Below are 19,253 nucleotides of genomic sequence, written 5' to 3' on the forward strand. Positions count from 1 at the left end.
GTTCTCAAAGCAGCCTTGAAAGAATTTTCTGTGACTGTGCCATCGGTATTGTCTAGTTTGCAGAGTTCTCCTCCGAGCCTCTGAAGAGACACATCCCTCTCAAACCCAGTTACTAATTAGCATTTTCCAAACGTGTGAACTACAAAAGGCCAGGCAGCCACAAACAGTGCTTTTACCTTCTGTTAAATAAGAAAATTTTTAACCAATGAAGAGTAAGGGTATGGTTGTAAACTACCTCCGTAAATTTACACTGGGTGAGCAAACCTTGCTATGTTTTGCCTTAATTAAAGCTTTATGTTTTCATAAAACCAGAGATAATTAAAGATTAAATTCCTGCAATGAATTCCATACTTTAAGACAATCAATTGGGGTTGTTCTGCAGGTTGCAATGGACTAGGTTAGGGGCAGAGGGACTCTTAATTTCTGTGAATTTCATTTTGAAATTCAGCTTCCATTGACTTGGAAGTATCGCCAAATTGGCAGCAAATTTTAGTTTCTTCTTGTTCTGGTGAGAAAGGCAAACTAAGATAGTAAATGTGAAGATCCATTGAGTTCTTAAGACCAAGAAGCAATAAGGATCCAAGATGTTGTTAGTAGTCATTTTGTAGCAATTTTTAATAAGCCTTTTTCTAATTATGAAAGATATTAAAGGCACATTGTGAAAAATTATGATAAGACTAAAAAGACTTAATTTTTTTTAAGTTGTAAGCTGGTTATTTCCCTGTGAGGCATAGAAAATTGATTATATATTGACAAAGTTTAATGTTGTGATCAAAGATATGTTTCCTTCACTATTCCCAGCCAAACTATCAGCAAATTCTGAACAGTCTGTCTCTAAAACATATCTCAAATCCATTCATTTCTCTCCATCTTCACTGTTACCCTGCCCAGCCACCAGCATCTCTCATTACTAAAACTAATGTAACTGGTTTCCTTGCCTCCGTTCTTGCCACTTTAATAAATTTCTAAATGCAATTAAAATTGATCTTTTTACAGGGGTGCCTGGGTGGCTCAGTCATTAAGCGTCTGCCTTCGGCTCAGGTCATGATCCCAGGGTCCTGGGATTGAGCCCCGCATCGGGCTCCCTGCTCGGTGGGAGGCCTGCTTCTCCCTCTCCCGCTCCCCCCCTGCTTGTGGTTCCTCTCTCGCTGTCTCTCTCTGTCTGTCAAAGAAATAAATAAAATCTTAAGAAAAAAAAAAGTGTTCTTTTTACATTATAATCTGGCTCCTACACACCTTTCTGATTTCACATCTGAAACCACAGTCTGTACTGTTCTGCGGGTACCCTCGCCAACCTTGTTCCCACCCTACAGCTTTTGTGCTTTTTCCTCTCACTGGATCTTCTTGACATTGGGATCTCAGCTTAAATACCCATTCTCAAAGACTCTTCCCCAACTTTTGATCTAAATTAGCCAACCAGTCACATCACCCAACCAGTCACATCACCCATTCACATGATCCTATTCTCTGTATGGCCCTTTGTATGAGTTCATGTTTTTACTGTTTGTTCATTTGTTGTCTTTCTCCATCAGAATGTGAGCTCCATGGAAGCAGAGACCTTGTCTTTTGTCTTGATATTTTAATTACTGTACCTCCGACAGTGAGAATAGTGCCTAGAACATAGTTGGCACTGAAGCTATTTGTTGAATGAATCCGTGAATATTAGTCTGATGTATTAATGGTATATATACTAGTTATCGTGTTATCCAGAGGGCTATTCCAATGAATGGTTGCAGGCAATGCCGTATTATTTTTACATGGCTAAAACCAAATGTTTAGTCTGTCTCCCCTTTCTCTCTCTCTCTCTCTCTCTTTGAGTTCAATAGTGTTGCCTTCATTAGTGAAGAGGGGAAAATTACTTGGGCTAATTATGTGCTTTCTGTATTCAGTAAGTAATAAACATAATAAGTACTTATTATGTACTAGGTACTTCACATGCGAGTCAGGTTGTATTATCCCCATTTTTAGAGATGGAAACAAAAGTTCAGAGAAAGGTTAGATGATCTTCCTGAGATACCTACCTAGTAAAAGCAGTGATAAGATTCAAAGCCCGATATGTTCTATTACAAAGCTCAAAATCTCTTTATTATTCCATCTTGCCTGAAAGATATTGGGAGTTTAAATGGTTAAGAGATAAGTAAAAGCAACTTACTTCCCCCCCCCCCAACAAAAAGGGTATTTCCAGCCCATTCTATCGTAGATACACCATTTGTGTTAGCCCTGTGGTTCTTCCATAATACCATCTACTCAGTACATTTGAAAGTAGGTTTTTGGGTAAAAAATATTGACAGGATGAACTTCTTAACACATTCCATCAGTAACATAGCAGTAATTCTTCATAAGGAGTAAGGAAGAGAGCCTGTGTAGTTGGGAAAGATCCAGTCTCTTCAGGAGCATACAAAAGATAACCACTGTTTTCACATGTTGTTCTGACTTACAGCTCTTGTTTCTTCAGTGCCTTTTGCCAGGTTGAGAATGTTCCTCGTTTGGATCATTTTTTCAACTTGTTCTTTCAAAGAGCACTTCAGCCTGCTAAATTACATTCCGGTGCCAGTCTGAGCGCACAACAATATGATGCTTCCAGTGCAGTGCTTTTAGACGGTCTCCCTGGAGTTCGATGGCTCACGCTTCCGCAGGAAATCAAGGTAATCTCGGGGGTCATAAATAAAAGTCAGAACCAGTTGCCTTGTGATTTTTTATCTTCTCTCTTTTTTAGACTTTTTGTTATTTTCAGGATTGTGGGTAAGAGTTAAAAGAAGCCATTGGTTAGTGAGGTAAGAGCTCCAGTACAGTGAACTTAGAAAGATAAATATTTCTTTCTAAATAGAAATTAGATCTCTCATCTTACTTTAACGTTTAAACGTTTTCCAAACTTATAATGCATTTCAGAAATCATAATTATGTGGTATGTCTTCCTTTTTTTTGTTTGTCAGATGTTCTTTTTTTAAAATGTTATTTTTCCTAAGGTACACTGGAATAGTTTAAGAGAAAAGATACTTTGCGGGGCACCTGAGTGGCTCAGTCGTTAAGCGTCTGCCTTCGGCTCAGGTCATGATCCCAGGGTTCTGGGATCGAGCCCCGCATCGGGCTCCCTGCTCAGCAGAGAGCCTGCTTCTCCCTCTCCCACTCCCTCTGCTTGTGTTCCCTCTCTCACTGTGTCTCTCTCTGTCAAATAAATAAATAAAATCTTAAAAAAAAAAAAAAAGGAAAGATACTTTGCCTGTCGTCTTAAGGAATGTCAAGAAACAATTACAGTAACCTTGTACATTAGCCTATAGAGTTCAGTAGTGGGAATAGCAACCTGTAAACATTAACATTTGTGAGATCAGAATTCACAAGTGGGTAATTTTCTTTTTGTCCTTTAGTTTTTCACAAGAGAAACCATAGCCCCAAAAAGGAGTACATGAAATATTTGCTAGATAAAAATGTAGGTCACAAATGAGTAATAAGTCATAGTGTGTGAAAAGCATTGAAAGGCATGACTAATGTTTCCAAAGCTTTAGTCATCTCAGTAAGACACAGTTTGTGCAACAGTCCTGCAGAGTGCCTTGGCCCTTAAAAGAAAAAAAACGGATTCTTTTCCACAAATCACATATATGCTACAACCTTTAATTGCCAATAGTTTTCAATTTATATATATGCATTACAGATTAAACTACAAATTAAATTTATTCTGTTTTTAAATTTTGGATGCTTCGTGGAGGAACAAATACATGAAAGAGTTCAGGCACTTTCCATAGAAACGAAAGCTAAATCCTAAGTAAGATTTTTCTAATAACTCTGTAGGGAAGCTAAACTGTGCCAGATTCCAGGGGAACACTTGCCTTCATGTTTTAATCCATAAATAAAGAGAGTCCTTTTATATAGAATGTAAGAAAGACACAGGGAAGAATGTTGATATTTTCAAAGAATCTAACTGTTGAGAAATACACAGGAAATAGAAGGGGGAAAAAAGCCTCAAAATAGATTGGATACATTAAGATTGATTATTTTTCTCTTAAGAATTTTAATAGGTTCAAAAATTTTCTAACTCAAAACTGGAAAGCAATTTTTAACCTCATAAATTATTTTGCATTGAATACAGAGTGAAACTCATTTTGCAATAATCTAGATTTAATTGAAAAGTGACTGTATGTTAAATAAATTTTTTTCTGTAATTCCAAAGCTTAAAAGCAACATGTTCTATTTTGGGACATTTCTTAAATATCACAAAGGAGAAAGATGCTTACTCAATTCTTCAACTAATTATTAAGCACTTTTATGAGGCCATTACTAAACAATAACTAATATGAGTTAAATGGTTTGTGTTACTTTTCTTTTTCTTTTCACATAGATGGACCTAGACACAGCATTGAGCGACTTGGAGGCTGCAGATTTTGCAGAACTGGTGAGAGAACCAATGGCTTTTAGGAAAGGCTCAATGTTGATTTCATATTTTATAAATCAGCCATTATTCTAAATATTTTTCAAGTGGGCATGTAATAATCTTGAACTATGTAGCATTGAGTCTCTATTTTGACATGAACAGAATCTATTTTGCTTGCCTTAAAATTTTCTACTCAGTTAAAAATATTTGTTACATAATGTATACATAATGATTAATTGCATTTAGAATCAATAAGAACCAGTCTTTGAAAGTACATACATTAATAGTAAAGTAAATAATCGAATTGTAATACTGAAGTAAGTAAAAACCCTATAGATACAAATTTCAATTAGAAGTACCAGTATGGTTTTTAATCTTTTTTTAAAAAATATATTTCCTAGCTCCGTCCGATAAAAAGGCCTAGAAATAGTGATCATTTCAGTAGTGATGAATGCCATTAGCACCCAGGCTATGGCATATAAATAATACTTCTCACTAAAAGGAACCAAGACTCCTAAGAGAAATGGCTGATTGGAAATTTGGGGCTGAAAATAATACAAGATAAGCCTGGCAACGTCTTGTTACTTCAGAAATCCAGAAAGCTTTAAAAAATACTGGGGTTAATGTAGGGTTCCAGTAATTAGGAGACAACTTGAAGAGGCTCCCACTTGAGCATCTGTAAGTGTAATAACTGCAGCAGATTGAAACCCATCAGATATGTTGAAGTCCATGAGTTCATAATTATACTCAAGAAAAAAAGAAACTTCTTGGTCAACTTTGGAGGATGCTAGGGAACCAATTCATTACTGTGAAAACTGGCAACAAAGAGAAGGAAACAAACATTTATCTGCCCTTCTATCTGAACCATACCTCAAGGTTACCAAATAGAGATGAGGGGGAGTTCTCTTTATGGAAGTATTCTACTTAACATACCAAGAAAGAATGACAGAACTGGAATATTACCGTATTGCAATTTTCACAATGAATTAATGGGTCTAAGCAAAGGTCATCAGTAGTTGTTACTATCATGAAAAGGAAGACAACCAAGTAGTATGTGGCTCATGATGGAAGCACACAAATTACTTATAAAATATTTTTGATGAGGTCTCAAGATCTAACTACCACTATATACGAAATACTAGGGACAGGGACATGTTAAATGACCCCATTGGGGGGGCGAGATTATAATCATCAAATCCAGACTAGGAAACACAATAAGACAATTTCTTCAACAAATAAAAGGGGGCGGGGAGAAACTGAGAGAGCCTATCAGTCACAAGAGACTTAAGAAACATATCAACCAATTTTAATATGTGGACCTTACTTGGATCCTGATTCAAACAAACAAAATTTTTAAAAAACATCGACGAGAATTGTGGAAGACTGATGAATCACAGACCTGTACCTCTGAAACAAATAATACATTATATGTTGTTTAAAAAAAGAAAAAAAAGAAGATAGTAGGAAGGGAAAAATGAAGGGTGGGGAATCGGAGGGGGAGACTATGGACTCTGAGAAACAAACTGAGGGTTCTAGAGGGGAGGAGGGTGGGGGATGGGTTAGCCTGGTGATGGGTATTAAAGAGGGCACGTTCTGCATGGAGCACTGGGTGTTATACACAAACAATGAATCATGGAACACTACATCAAAAACTAATGATGTAATGTATGGTGATTAACATAACATAATAAAATAAAATTTAAAAACAACATCTACGAGACAATCAAGGAAATATAAACACTGATGTTGGATATTAGGTGAGAATAATTTTTTTAAATCCTTCTGTTTTAGAGATATACTCTGAAGTATTTACAGATAAAATCATATAACATCCATTACTGGTTTTGAAATAATTCAGCAGGGAGAGGGAAGAAGGAGAGAGGGATATTGATGAGACAAGATTAGCCGTGGACTGGTCATAGTTAAAGCTGGGTGATGATGGGCACATAAGAGCTAATTACACGATTCTATGTTTGTATTTGCTAAAATTGTCGGTAAGAAAAGTTCTCTTAAGGGGTGCCTGGGTGGCTCAGTTAAGTATCTAACTCTTGGCCTCAGCTCAGGTCTTGATCTCAGGGTCATGAGTTCAAGCCCCCCATTGGGCTCCACGTGGGGCATGGAGCCTACTTTAAAAAAAAGAAGAAAAATTCTTTTAAAAGTAAATGGTGGGGGGAGAGGGGACCTGGGTGGCTCCGTTGGCTAAGTGACCTGATTTCAGCTCAGGTCATGATCTCAGGGTGCTGGGATGGAACCCTGCCCCAGCCCTGGAGGGAGTCTGCTTGAGGATTCTCTTTCTCCCTCTGCCTCTCACCCCCTCTTTGCGTGCGCATGCTCTCTCTCTCTCAAATAAATAAATCTTTAAAAAAAAGTAAATGGGAAATTAGGATGGAGAAGCAGTGAGGACTGGATCATAAGAAGATTGCTGGTAAAATCTTGATTGCTTTAAAGAGTACCTTAGTCTTTTTTTTTTTTTTTTTTTAAGATTTTTATCTTAAAAATTTATTATTACAAGCAGGGAGAGCAGCAGAGGGAGAGGGAGAAGCAGGCTCCATGGGGCTCCATCCCAGGACCCCAGGATCCTGACCTGAGCTGAAGGCCGACACTTAGCCACCCAGGTGCCCCAAGAGTGGCTTAGTCTTAACTAAGATCCTGAGCAAGTGGAAGCATATTTTGTTTGTAAAAATAATGGAAACTTAAACGTGGTGAACTCCTCATAGGTCATAAATCTTTTCACTGATGGAGAATGTTTAGATAGACACTAAGCATTAGGAACAGTTTAAAGTATTAAAATATCCAGGTTTTAGGAACTTATATCTGATAGGTCTCATTAAAACTCTAATTCCTGATTTATATAACATCACTTTAATGATCAGTGGAACTAACAATATTTTCTATGATTAGACAAAGATCTATTGGGATTCCTTGGATACAACATCAAGACACAATCTATAAAGAAAGAAGAAAATTGATGGGCGCCTGGGTGGCTCAGTTGGTTAAGCGACTGCCTTCGGCTCAGGTCATGATCCTGGAGTCCCGGGATTGAGTCCCACATCAGGCTCCCTGCTCAGCAGGGAGTCTGCTTCTCCCTCTGACCCTCCTCCCTCTTATGCTCTCTGTCTCTCATTGTCTCTCTCGCAAATAAATAAAATCTTAAAAAAAAAAAAGAAGAAAATTGATAAATTGAGAATGTAAGATGGTACAACTACTTAGGAAAACAGTTTGGCAGTTTCTTAATAACCTAAATATATACCTACCACATGATTCAGTCATTCTGTTCTTCCAATTACCCAAGAGAAATGAAAGCCTATGTCAATACTAGACCTATACACAAATATTCATAACAGCTTCATTTGTAATATCCAAAAGAAAACTGGAAACAATTCAAGTAACTCAAGTGTCCATCAGTGGGTTAATAGACAGACATATTGTGGCATGTTCATGCAAGGGAATACTACCCAGCAAAAAATTTGGCAGCAGTGTTGATGGAATTGTTACATATCTTGATTTTGGTGATACTTAACATAGCTATACACATTTGTTGAAACTGGCAGAATAGTGGTACCTGGGTTGCTCAATTGGTTAAGTGGCCTACTCTGGGTTTTAGCTCAGGTCATGATCCCAAGGCCCTGGGATCGAGCCCTGCGTTGGGCTCACGCTCATTGTGGAGTCTACCTGAGGATTCTCTCCCTCTCTCTCTGTGCCCTTCCCCTCCCTCTCTCAAATAAATAAATAAATCTTTTTTAAAAATTGGCAGAACAGGGCGCCTGGGTGGCTCAGTTGGTTAAGCGACTGCCTTCGGCTCAGGTCATGATCCTGGAGTCCCTGGATCGAGTCCCGCATCGGGCTCCCTGCTCGGCAGGGAGTCTGCTTCTCCCTCTGACCCTCCCCCCTCTCATGTGCTTGCTCTCTCATTCTCTCTCTCTCAAATAAATAAATTAAAAAAAAAAAAAATTGGCAGAACAATTCACAGTGAATTTTACCTTAAAAAATGAAAATAAGGGTCTATTCTAAACTTTCTGTGAAATTAGATTTAAGATTTAATCTTGTATCCTAATTTTGTTTTCTTTAGTTTTAAAAATTATTATTAAGGTATAATTTATATTTGGTAATAAATTCTTCTGTGCCCCTTTATAGTCAACCCCTCTTCCTACCTCCAGCCCTTGGCAACTATTGATTTGTTTTTTGTCCCCAGAATGTCCTATAAATTGAATTAGATAATAGGTAATTTGGGGGGCCTGACTTAGTTCACTTAACATAATGCATTTGAGATTCATTCATGCCATTGTATACATCTGTAATTTTGTCCTTTTTATTGCTGAGTAGTATTCCATTGTATGAATGTATCACACTGTTTATCCGTTTCCCAACTGAGAAATAATTAGGTTATTTCTAGTTTTTTAGTTTTCCTTAGGTTTCATTGCCTTTTTTATTTTTAAGATTTTATTTATTTATTTGACAGAGGGAGAGAGAGAAAGCATAAGCAGAGGGAGCAGCAGGCAGAGAGAGAAGCAGGTTTCCCGTGGAGCAGGGAGCCTGATACGGGGCTCGATCCCAGTACCCTGGGATCATAACCTGAGCTGAAGGCAGATGTTTAACCAACTGAAGCACCCAGGCACACCTCGTTGCTTTTTTTTTTTTAATTACAAAATTAATACATGCATATTGGGTAAAATGCAAGTGTGATTATTAAAAACAAATGTCCTACCTCCTCATCCCCCTCTCCCAGTTCTATCCCTAATTGTAACTGTTCTTACAGTTTTCTTACAGTTTGAAACATATTCTTCCAAACTTTTTGCTATACACATATGTACATAGGTACATACACAGCAGCACACATGTGTACACATACAAGTATATCATTGGGGGTGGTATTCTTTTTTAAAAATTAGATCATAGTGAGTATTTTGTTCTGTAGCTTGCATTCTTTGCTCAGCAGTATACCCTAAAACCTTTTGTGCCTGCTCATATAGATCAACCTTATTTTTTTAACAGACCTATGATAGTCCATGGTATGAACATACCTAATTTTATTAACCATTCTCCATTGTTGCACTTGACTTTATCTCCAATTTTTGCATATTACAAATAGTTCTGCTACTAACTTTTTATACAAAAATCTTGATTCTCCTGTTTGAGCATTTCTGTAGATTTTTAGAACTGGAATTACTCAAAGGGTATATTTAATTTTTTTATATATACGAATTAGTTGCTCCCAAATAGGTTGTATCAAATTTTACTTTCAAAAATATTATTTGGAAATTTAAAAAAATCATTCAAAAATATTATTTGGTAGTATAGGATATTTTAGATGATGTATAGTAGAAGCTTTTTGTCTTGATAGACATGTTTTAATCCCTCTTGCAGTAACTAATCTTATGTTCTATTCTTAGAGGTCTCTAATCAACAGTATCTTAAAAGATTAAAAAAAAAATTGTTTTCAGTCAAAAATACATGCACATTATCTTTCACCCTAATACCCTGGTATATTCATTTCTAAAGAAGGCACTATGAAAAGTTCAGTTACGAAATTATAATAATTGCCATTTTAACCATTGTAGCCTAAGATTTTTTTTATCATGAAAAAACAAAGAATATAAATCCATTGTGGTTTTTCTTCTCCAGTCTGAGGATTACTATGACATGAGGCGGCTGTATACAATTTTAGGATCTTCTCTATTTTACAAGGTAAGTTGAAGCTTGAAATTTTTATAAATGTCCAGCTGCTATATGAACAGACCTAAAGTGAATTTTCTCAAACTTCTACTAACATGAAAAATACATTTATCCCTTTTCCTTTGAATGTAGTTACCGTTAAATTAAAGTCTTAAAAAAAAAAAAAGCTGGTACCTACATATTTACAAATACAATAAATATTTCTGGTTTTATGACATTCTAAAGCATTTGCAAATGTGTAAAGGAGAAACAATACTCAAGGAACCAAATGCGTAATAGAGAAAAGCAATACTTTCTTGATTTATTTTTGCAACAGTGCACTTTTTTTCTTATCTTCAGACATAAACATGTATCTTTTTAGTAAATCTAACATTTAGTTGACTTCCATATACAGCAAATTAAGCATCAAATGAATTTAAGTATTTTCATATTTCAAGAAGATTTTTAAACACAATATAAAACATAGCTAAAGAAGAATCCGACAGTACAGAGTGGTACACAGTGAAAAATAAGTCTCTCCTCACCTTACCTCTTGCTTCTCTTCTCCACTTTCCATCCTCAGAATTCAGTTCTTTTCCAATGTTGCCAAACACTCAGGCTTATACTACTCAGGTGACGTTGCTTGGTGCTGACGTCTATCTGTTGTTGACTTATCATAAATCTTGGATCTCTAATTGACCTCAGGAAAAAAAAACATTTATTTTTACTATGTCTTTATTCCATTTGAAACTGGAATATTTTAAGACAACTGAAGTACCCAAGAAACTCTTAGAAATATATTATGGCATTATTGCTTTATATCACTAGTTGACTCTTGTTCTTTGTGGTTAAATTCAAGGGTTATTTAATATGCAGTCATTTGCCTAAGGATGATCTTACTGATATTGCTGTGTACTGTCGCCACTACGGCCTACTGCCTTTAGCAGCAAAACAAAGAATTGGTCAGTTGGTTATATGGAGAGAAGTGTTTCCACGACATCACCTCCAACCTTCTACAGACTCGAACACTGAAGTCTTTCAGGAACCTGAAGGGAGATATTTTTTGCTAATTGTTGGATTGGTAAGTTTACCTTGGTTTCTGTGTGTGTGTCTATGTGTGTCTGTGTTTTGGGGTTGGGTTTTTTTGGCCATTTACTATCTAAAATATATACACAAACGAACATAATAATTTAAAATTATGAGCATGTCAGATACCAGTATTCAAGAAAATGTTATATGTCCCTTATTCCTTTTCTTTTGCATCCATTTAATACTCATGGAGAAATATTAATGAAATCCAGAATAAGATTTTATCAGGTTCTTAAGATCTTTTGTTCTCATTTCTATAGTGGTTTTATCCTCTGGTTTGTCTTGGGAAATAGAGACATGAAAAGGATATAGAATCAGAATAAACATGTCATTGTAAATGAAAGGACTTCCAATAATTGTGGCTCTTTGAAAACTACCTTGTGCCATGTGCCAGAAGTGGTAGTTGATGGTATACCAGGAGAAGGCAATATGAATGAAGATTTGTTTTCAAGGATGATCAAGGGGCGTCTGGGTGGCTCAGTCATTAAGCGTCTGCCTTCAGCTCAGGTCATGATCCCAGGGTCCTGGGATCGAGCCCCACATCAGGCTCCCTGCTCTGCGGGAAGCCTGCTTCTACCTCTCCCACTCCCCCTGCTTGTGTTCCCTCTCTCGCTGTCTCTCTCTCTGTCAAAAAATAAATAAAATCTTTAAAAAAAAAAGAAAAGATGATCAAGAAGCATTGAGAATAACTAACAAAGAAAGGGAGGGAGGAGTTTTTAATAATCATATGATTATGTCATATGTTTTTAGTATTCATAAATTTATACATGCATGCTACATATAAACATTTTCATGTAGCTAAACCTGTATTAATATTTTTTTCTTATAGAAGCATTATATGTTATGTGTACTATTAGAAGCTGGAGGCTGTGCATCCAAAGCTGTTGGGAATCCTGGACCAGACTGTATCTATGTGGATCAGGTCAAAACAACTCTTCACCAACTGGAAGGAATAGATTGTCAGATCAATGAACGGCTAACATCTTCTCCAAGCCCCTGTTTGTCTTGTGCTGACTGGTTCCTTACTGGATCACATGAAAAATTAGATAACTTGACAACCTCACCTATCCTCAGTAGGCTACCAGGTACTTCCAAGGTAGCAACCTCTCCAACATGCAGAAGAATTCTTTTTGGTGACTGTTCCTTAAAGACACGTAAGCCCAGTCCTTCCCAGAGCAGTGGAGGATCTGACAATGGCTGTGAAGGTGGAGAAGGTGTTGGCCTGAGCCCCCACACTATACCCAATGCCATATGGAAACAAAGAGAATCTCAGGGCTCTGATGGTTCAGAAGAAAGTGGGGCCTTGCTTAAGGTGCGTGTTCATTCAAGTGTGTACATTTTGGGAGTAAAGCTGTCTTTTAAGTTCTTATTTTATAAATGCAAGAAATTTTTTTTTATATTCAGTTAGCCAACATATAGTACATCATTAGTTTTTGATGTAGTGTTCAATGATTCATTAGTTGCGTATACACACCCAGTGCTCATCACCACATGTGCCCTCCTTAATACCCATCACCCGGCTACCCCATCCCCCCACCCCCTTCCCCTCTGTAACCCTCAGTTTGTTTCCCAGAATCAAGAGTCTCTCATGGTTTGTCTCCCTCTCTGATTTCTTCCGATTCAGTTTTCCCTTCCTTCCCCTGTGGTCCTCGGCCCTATTCCTTATGTTCCACATATGAGTGAAACCATATGATAATTGTCATTCTCTGCTTGACTTATTTCACCTAGCATAATCCCCTCCAGTTCCATCAATGTCAATGCAAATGGTAGGTATTCATCCCTTCTGATGGCTGGGTAATATTCCATTGTATATATGAGCCACATCTTTATCCATTCATATTGTGGACATTGCTGCTATGAACATTGGGGTGCATGTGCCCCTTCTTTTCACTACATCTGTATTTTTGGGATAAATACCTAGTAGTGCAATTGCTGGGTCATAGGGTAGTTCTATTTTTAACTTTCTGAGGAACCTCCATACTGTTTTCCAAAGTGGCTGCACCAACTTGAATTCCCACCAACAGTGTAAAAGGGTTCCCCTTTCTCCACATCCTTGCCAACAATTTGTTGTTTCCTGTCTTGTTAATTTTAATGCAAGAAAATTTTTAATGGCAAATCATTCTTCGTTCGAACTAGTGGTATTTTTGGTTACTGTTGGCAAACCAGTGATTTAGAACCAAAAAGAGAAAGAAATATCGAGTAATGAAATAGTAGCATCCAGGACAGCTGCTTGACACTACTTACAAGTAGGGAAATTGCTTAATCCTGCTTTCCCTGTTCATCTTCCTTCTGTATTCAAGTGTTAACTGAAAACATCCTAGTTGTGGGGGATTTTAGAGGGCTGATCTGACTAAATAACCAATAAAATATTCAGCAGAAACAAAAAGAAAACCAGAAATTTATATATAAATATATAAATGTAAAAAAAAATATATAAGTATATATGTGTAAATATTTGTGTGTGTATGTGTTACTCTACAGGTTTTTATAGGGTTTTTTTGTTTTATTTTGTTTTGTTTTTATCTGCTTCTGTGAAGGTCTGGTCTCCATAGTCAAGAATTTAAAATGTGATTATAAAGCAAAGAGAATGTTCATTTTTCAGATTGTTTGTTTTTATGATTTTTCCGTGTTTTTTCTCCACAAAAATACCATAACGTATCCAAATGATCATCACAGTGATCACCCTGGGGGATCTTACACTTATTCTAATGATGCTTTTCTTTCAAAACACTTTTGAAACTGTCCTTCGGGTCGGTGGGGGTGATGCCAACAAGGCGTGGAGAAGGGGGGTCTGAAGGGGCACAGATAAGGCCTGAGATTCTGAGTGTCAGGCATAAATAGCCATAGGTTCCATCCTCTAATTCCAAACAATACAGCACTCTTGGAGCCTAAGTGGATGTATTTAGGAAATACATTCTTATTCGTTATCCCAGTCAGTGAAATTGGTAGGAAGCATAATTTAGGAGGTAATAGATTTAAAGAGCCATGAATTGCTCTTAAGAGAAATTGAATCAGGGCACCTGGGTGGCTCAGTCGTTAAGCGTCTGCCTTCAGCTGAGGTCATGATCCCAGGGTCCTGGGATCAGCACTACATCGGGCTCCCTGCTCCGCAGGAGGCCTGTTTCTCCCTCTCCCACTCCCCCTGCTTGTGTTCCCTCTCTCACTGTGTCTCTCTGTCAAATAAATCAGTAAAATCTTTAAAAAAAAAAAAAAAAGAAATTGAATCAATCTTTATGATTGAGCCATTAAACAAATTTGATTGAACATCTACTATGTGCCAAGGGCCATGCTACACAGAGGAGATACAAAGCTGGATAAGATACAGCCCATGCCTTTGAGAAGTACAGTCTAGAGAGGGAGGCAAGTACATATACATATAAAATGTAACAAAACTTGATAATGGCTCTGGTAGGTTTTCAAGAAGAACTATCATGTCCTAAGACATGGCCCTGAGATCACTGTTAGCAAAGGATAAACCAAGAGGTACAAGTTAGCATCAAAAATATTTACAGGAAACATTGCAAAATAGTAAGTAGTTCTCTTAGAAGGATTTTCAGTTTTTATACTATTTCTGCTGTTTGATTCCATTCTTAGATACAAACTGATCTACTTAACTGTATTTTTCAGGTCACTAAAAAGAAGGCTACTCTTCCAAATCCATTTCATTTGGGGAACTTGAAAAAGGACCTTTCAGAAAAAGAACTGGAAATATATAACACAATGAAGTAAGAAACTTCCTTATAATATTCTTTTTCACTGAAACATCGTGTCTTTGAGAAAATTTTACAATAAGAAAGTACAAATCCATACCATATAGAGATTTAATTCAAAAATGTAATTATGATATATCTTAACATTATTAAAGATAGTGTCTATGCTAATTTACTAATGTTTTTCATTGCACGTATAGGGAATATGTACTCCTATTACAAAAGATAAAAAAAAAAATAGAGTAATGTTTCAAAATGTGAAAGTCCCCCTTTATCTCTTTTCCACAGGTAACCTCCCTTTTGTATGTCTAATTTTTAAATTATAGAATTTACTATTTTTAGACTTTGGTGGATTCTGTGGTCTGCTGCCCAGATACCCCATAGCCCAGGGTACTCCTTCCCAGTGCTGGGGGTTGGGGGGTAATGGGTGTTAACTACTTACAGCTGAGTCCCTCACTGGCCTTGTTCTCTTTGGAAGTTTATTGACTCAGCCAAGATTACAGTATCTCCCTGGGAATAGCCCACATCTAGTGACTAATAGATAAGTGAATACAAAGACTTGACAACTCTAAAAGGCCATCCAGGCTTCAGAGTTCCAAGTAGTATCTGCTGAGACCTTTGTTTTGACTGCAGTGTGGTTCAGCTTCTCCTTTGCTCAGTCCTGCTTCCTTCACACTTCCCCCCCCAACAGGTGTGTTCCCCAAAGTTCTCCCTAATAAACTTGCTTGCTGCATATCTCTCAGAGTCTCTCATTTTAGAAAAGAGATGAAACTTCAAACTTAGATTAAGTAGGGAATTCTGAAGTAAAAGGAACTGAGTGAGAGGAGCATTTTCAGCAACTTAAGTTGTCTATAATTATTAAAATATAAAATGTTGCATATTCACTTCTTGTGTAGCTATTACGTGGTGACAAGCAGATCTGTCTGAGCTTTGCCTGATGTTTAATTATATCGTGTGGGATCAATTAGTGTATAATAAACACAATTGCACACTTTTATTTGAACAAGCAGACATGTACAAATAGAAATCATATAAAAAAGTTCACTATGACCTTCTTAATCATTGAAACATTTTATAGTAAGTTCAAATATATATGTCACAGAGTTGTCAGAAACAGCTTTTTTTCTGAAGTTAAGGCAAAAACAAGGTAATTTGATCTAATGTGTTAAATTTGGTATTTAATGCCTTCAAATATCATGGCTAATTTTTTAATAGTTAAAAATGTTTTTTAAGCAAATCTAAATCAAACCTTTGTGGAGCTTTGAAACACCTTTCCAAAACCCTAGTCTTCCATTTAACAAAAACTGCTGTGAAATTTTATTACCCCTACATCTTATTTTTTTAATGTGTATGTAATTTTGGCCTTATCTCTAGTGAAAGGAAATGTTTTCCAAGTTCAGTGGCTTAAACATAAATTCATATGTGATGTAAATCATAGGCTGTCTATTTAAAAAGATGCTACAGATGCATATTTATTCTCTTTATTGACATGGGAAGACGTTCATACTATGTAGTTAATTTTAAAAGTGTGACAAACCAGTATATAATAGATTATCCTAATTTGTACGTACATGTTTTTGTAAAATAAAAATATATAACATGTTAAAAATAATAGTACCCACAGTTCATTTAGTAACCGAATCCTATCTATTCTACATTCTCATAATTATTTAATCCATTTAACCCTTACTCTACCTCCTGCAGATCAGGCTCCCATTCTCTAACCTGGTTTTACTGCAATAGTCTCCCAACTCCCAGCCTACCCTGAATCCATTTTCTGCTGCAGGAATGACCTTTCCAAAGAATAAATCTGTCTTAATCTGTACTTTTACAAATACTGTGTCTTCCCAATGGGTAATTGCTTGTTTGATGATTTTTAAACTTTCCGTGTATACACTGAGTTAATATACTCTGAGTTTATGATTTTCTTTTTTTTCTTTTTTTTTTTTTAAAGATTTTATTTATTTATTTGACAGAGAGAGAGCACAAGCAGAGGGAATGGGAGAGGGAGAAGCAGTCTCCCCTCTGAGCAGGGAGCCTGATGCGGGGCTCGATCCCAGGACCCTGGGATCATGACCTGAGCCAAAGGCAGAGGTTTAACCAACTGAAACACCGAGGCGCCCCGAGTTTATGATTTTCAAGAGCTAGTTTTGCTCATTGTGTTGTCAGGGTTTTTTGTTGTTGCTGTTGTTTGCTTTTTTTGAGAGAAAGTAAAAAAGACAACAAAAATGTTAATTCTAAACCTCCCTAAAAAGGAATCTTATTAATAGCTCTTTTTAAAGAATCATTTCTGTTCTGTACGTTTTCTTGAATTTGAAGACCTCTGGATTAAAATGTGTGTTTTAAATTATTTTCTTTTTTGAGTAATCATAATTCCTTTTATCTTGACAAATATTTAAGTTTTTATTAATTGAAAAATATCAGCCACCAGTTGTTAGTGAGCCAGCTACCTTCTGGAAAAGTATGAGAAAAATTTATAGATGATCTCCTTTCCTGTCTATCCCTGGTCTCAAAAGGGAACCAAGGCCAGTCACTAATAAGAAGGAGAAACTATTCTGATCCTACGGCCTAATTAACAGTTTAACAGGAGTTTAACTAGCACGGATGATTAAGGCAGGCTGTAGGCTAAGAGCGGAAATATGCCTTTTCTTTGCCCCTGTGCTTAAGGCTGGGGAAAAAAATCAACTGGAGGGATTTCTTTTAAATAGACATTAGGATTAGAATGGGGGCAGCTTGAATGTTTGAGATACAAATGGAGAATTTCTGTCCATATGTTTAAAGATTGCCAATCAGAAGTCATCAATGGAGAGGAAAAAGCAAGGTTTGATGGAGGAAGCTTCAGAGTTAGCTCAACTCAGCCACTTAGCTATATGACCTGGATCAAGCAAGTTAATCTGAGATCTCTGAAGATTGATTTCCTCATGGTTACAATGAGGGTAGTTATACTATTGAACATCTCACAGGGTCATTATGAGAATTAAGACTAAGGTATTTTAAAGCACCTACCCTGGCACATAGAGGGTACTCAGTAGATGATTATTATTATTTTGTTGTTGCTGTTATTGTTGTTCTTTAGCTCTTCTTACCGCTGGTAGAAATAAGCAGTATTTATAGATTCTACTGGCCTGTCTGAGACCTAAATAGGGGAAGAAAGGATGGAGAAGAAGAATGGAGAAATGAAAATAGTAAGAGAACATGGAAGGGAAGGAAGACTGTAGTGATGAGTAGTAGAACACTACAAGTAATTGCCATAGTATTGCAGAATATTAACCCAGCTTTGCAGTTGGTAATAATAATTTTATTTTTCTTCAGGATCATCAATTTGACTGTTATGCTACTAACTTAAATGTGTTTATTTTGTTGGAAGATGTTCTTGTATGTGGTCAACTCTAGGCTGATACCTTATTCATGACTCGTAGGTATCTGGGCCAGATAGGGGCTGAGTTATTTATTACCAACCATGGAAAAAGAGGGGTTTAGCCAACTTGGGTTGTTTAGCAAAGGAAAAGTTAAGTTGTTTGTATTTGGTGTATATTTATCCTCACATACCATGTGATATTTGCCTCCATTAAGGGATCGATAATAACCCTAGCCTGTACCCTAGTTAAGGAGAAAATGGGACTTAAATGGTTGGCCTAGTTTCCCTGCCCTGATTAAAAGTTTGGAGTCTACAACATTCAAAATGAAGCAATATTTTTAAGTTTACTTAAATATCTTTTTTCTTTTTTTCTCCTTTTTTTGTTCTTTTCAAGATTAACATCTGGTCCTGAGAACACACTTTTCCACTATGTTGCCTTAGAAACTGTGCAAGGGATCTTTATTACTCCTACCCATGAAGAGGTGGCACAGCTAAGTGGCTCTATCCACCCTCAACTAATAAAGAATTTCCATCAGTGTTGTCTCTCCATTCGTGCAATTTTCCAACAGACATTGGTAGAAGAGGTATAAATAGTTTTGTCAATTCTGTTTCCAGATTTCTAAATATTCTCTCTAAAAGCTCTTTAACCAGTATGTCCAACAATGACAGTTTTTATATAAATTTTTTTTAGCAGTCACCCAATCTAATTAGAGTACACAATCTAACTTGAGTGCCAAAAGGATTATACTCATAATATTTAACTTAAAAGCTTTGTTTCATAATACTGATTTTGATGTCCTGGAAAGCTATTCCAGAAAATGGAGGACCTGTGTTTTTCTATAGCAAAGTAGAATATGGTAGTTTATAATGTAAATTAGCCTCCATGTTTGATATCTGTGAGTCAGCCATTACTTGGACAGTAGTATCTACCAGTTAAGTCTGATAATTCTTTAAGTATTCTATCAGTAGTATAAGGTATTTTGTAACATAATAGGTTAAGGTACAGTGGTAGACACAATACTGTTGCAAATGTTTTAGCCACTGGGTTCATTTCTTGCTTGCTTGTAGTAATATTGTA

The 19,253-nt window shown here is 36.5% G+C and overlaps 1 protein-coding gene across 2 annotated transcripts in view; it reads left to right on the top strand.

Annotated features, from left to right (window-relative positions):
- The window catches only part of INTU (inturned planar cell polarity protein), an 83,681-nt gene that overhangs the window by 55,195 nt on the left and 9,233 nt on the right, over nucleotides 1-19,253 (top strand). For both annotated transcript variants that reach the window (XM_036079414.2, XM_078069207.1), the window contains exons 8-14: nucleotides 2,456-2,645; nucleotides 4,334-4,387; nucleotides 9,989-10,051; nucleotides 10,878-11,099; nucleotides 11,937-12,419; nucleotides 14,735-14,832; nucleotides 18,570-18,759. In XM_036079414.2, the coding sequence (XP_035935307.2) occupies nucleotides 2,456-2,645; nucleotides 4,334-4,387; nucleotides 9,989-10,051; nucleotides 10,878-11,099; nucleotides 11,937-12,419; nucleotides 14,735-14,832; nucleotides 18,570-18,759 (1,300 nt within the window). The remainder of the gene's footprint in view (nucleotides 1-2,455; nucleotides 2,646-4,333; nucleotides 4,388-9,988; nucleotides 10,052-10,877; nucleotides 11,100-11,936; nucleotides 12,420-14,734; nucleotides 14,833-18,569; nucleotides 18,760-19,253) is intronic.

This window comes from Halichoerus grypus, chromosome 3, assembly GCF_964656455.1.
Source record: "Halichoerus grypus chromosome 3, mHalGry1.hap1.1, whole genome shotgun sequence".
In the NCBI taxonomy this organism is placed as follows: Eukaryota; Metazoa; Chordata; class Mammalia; order Carnivora; family Phocidae; genus Halichoerus; species Halichoerus grypus.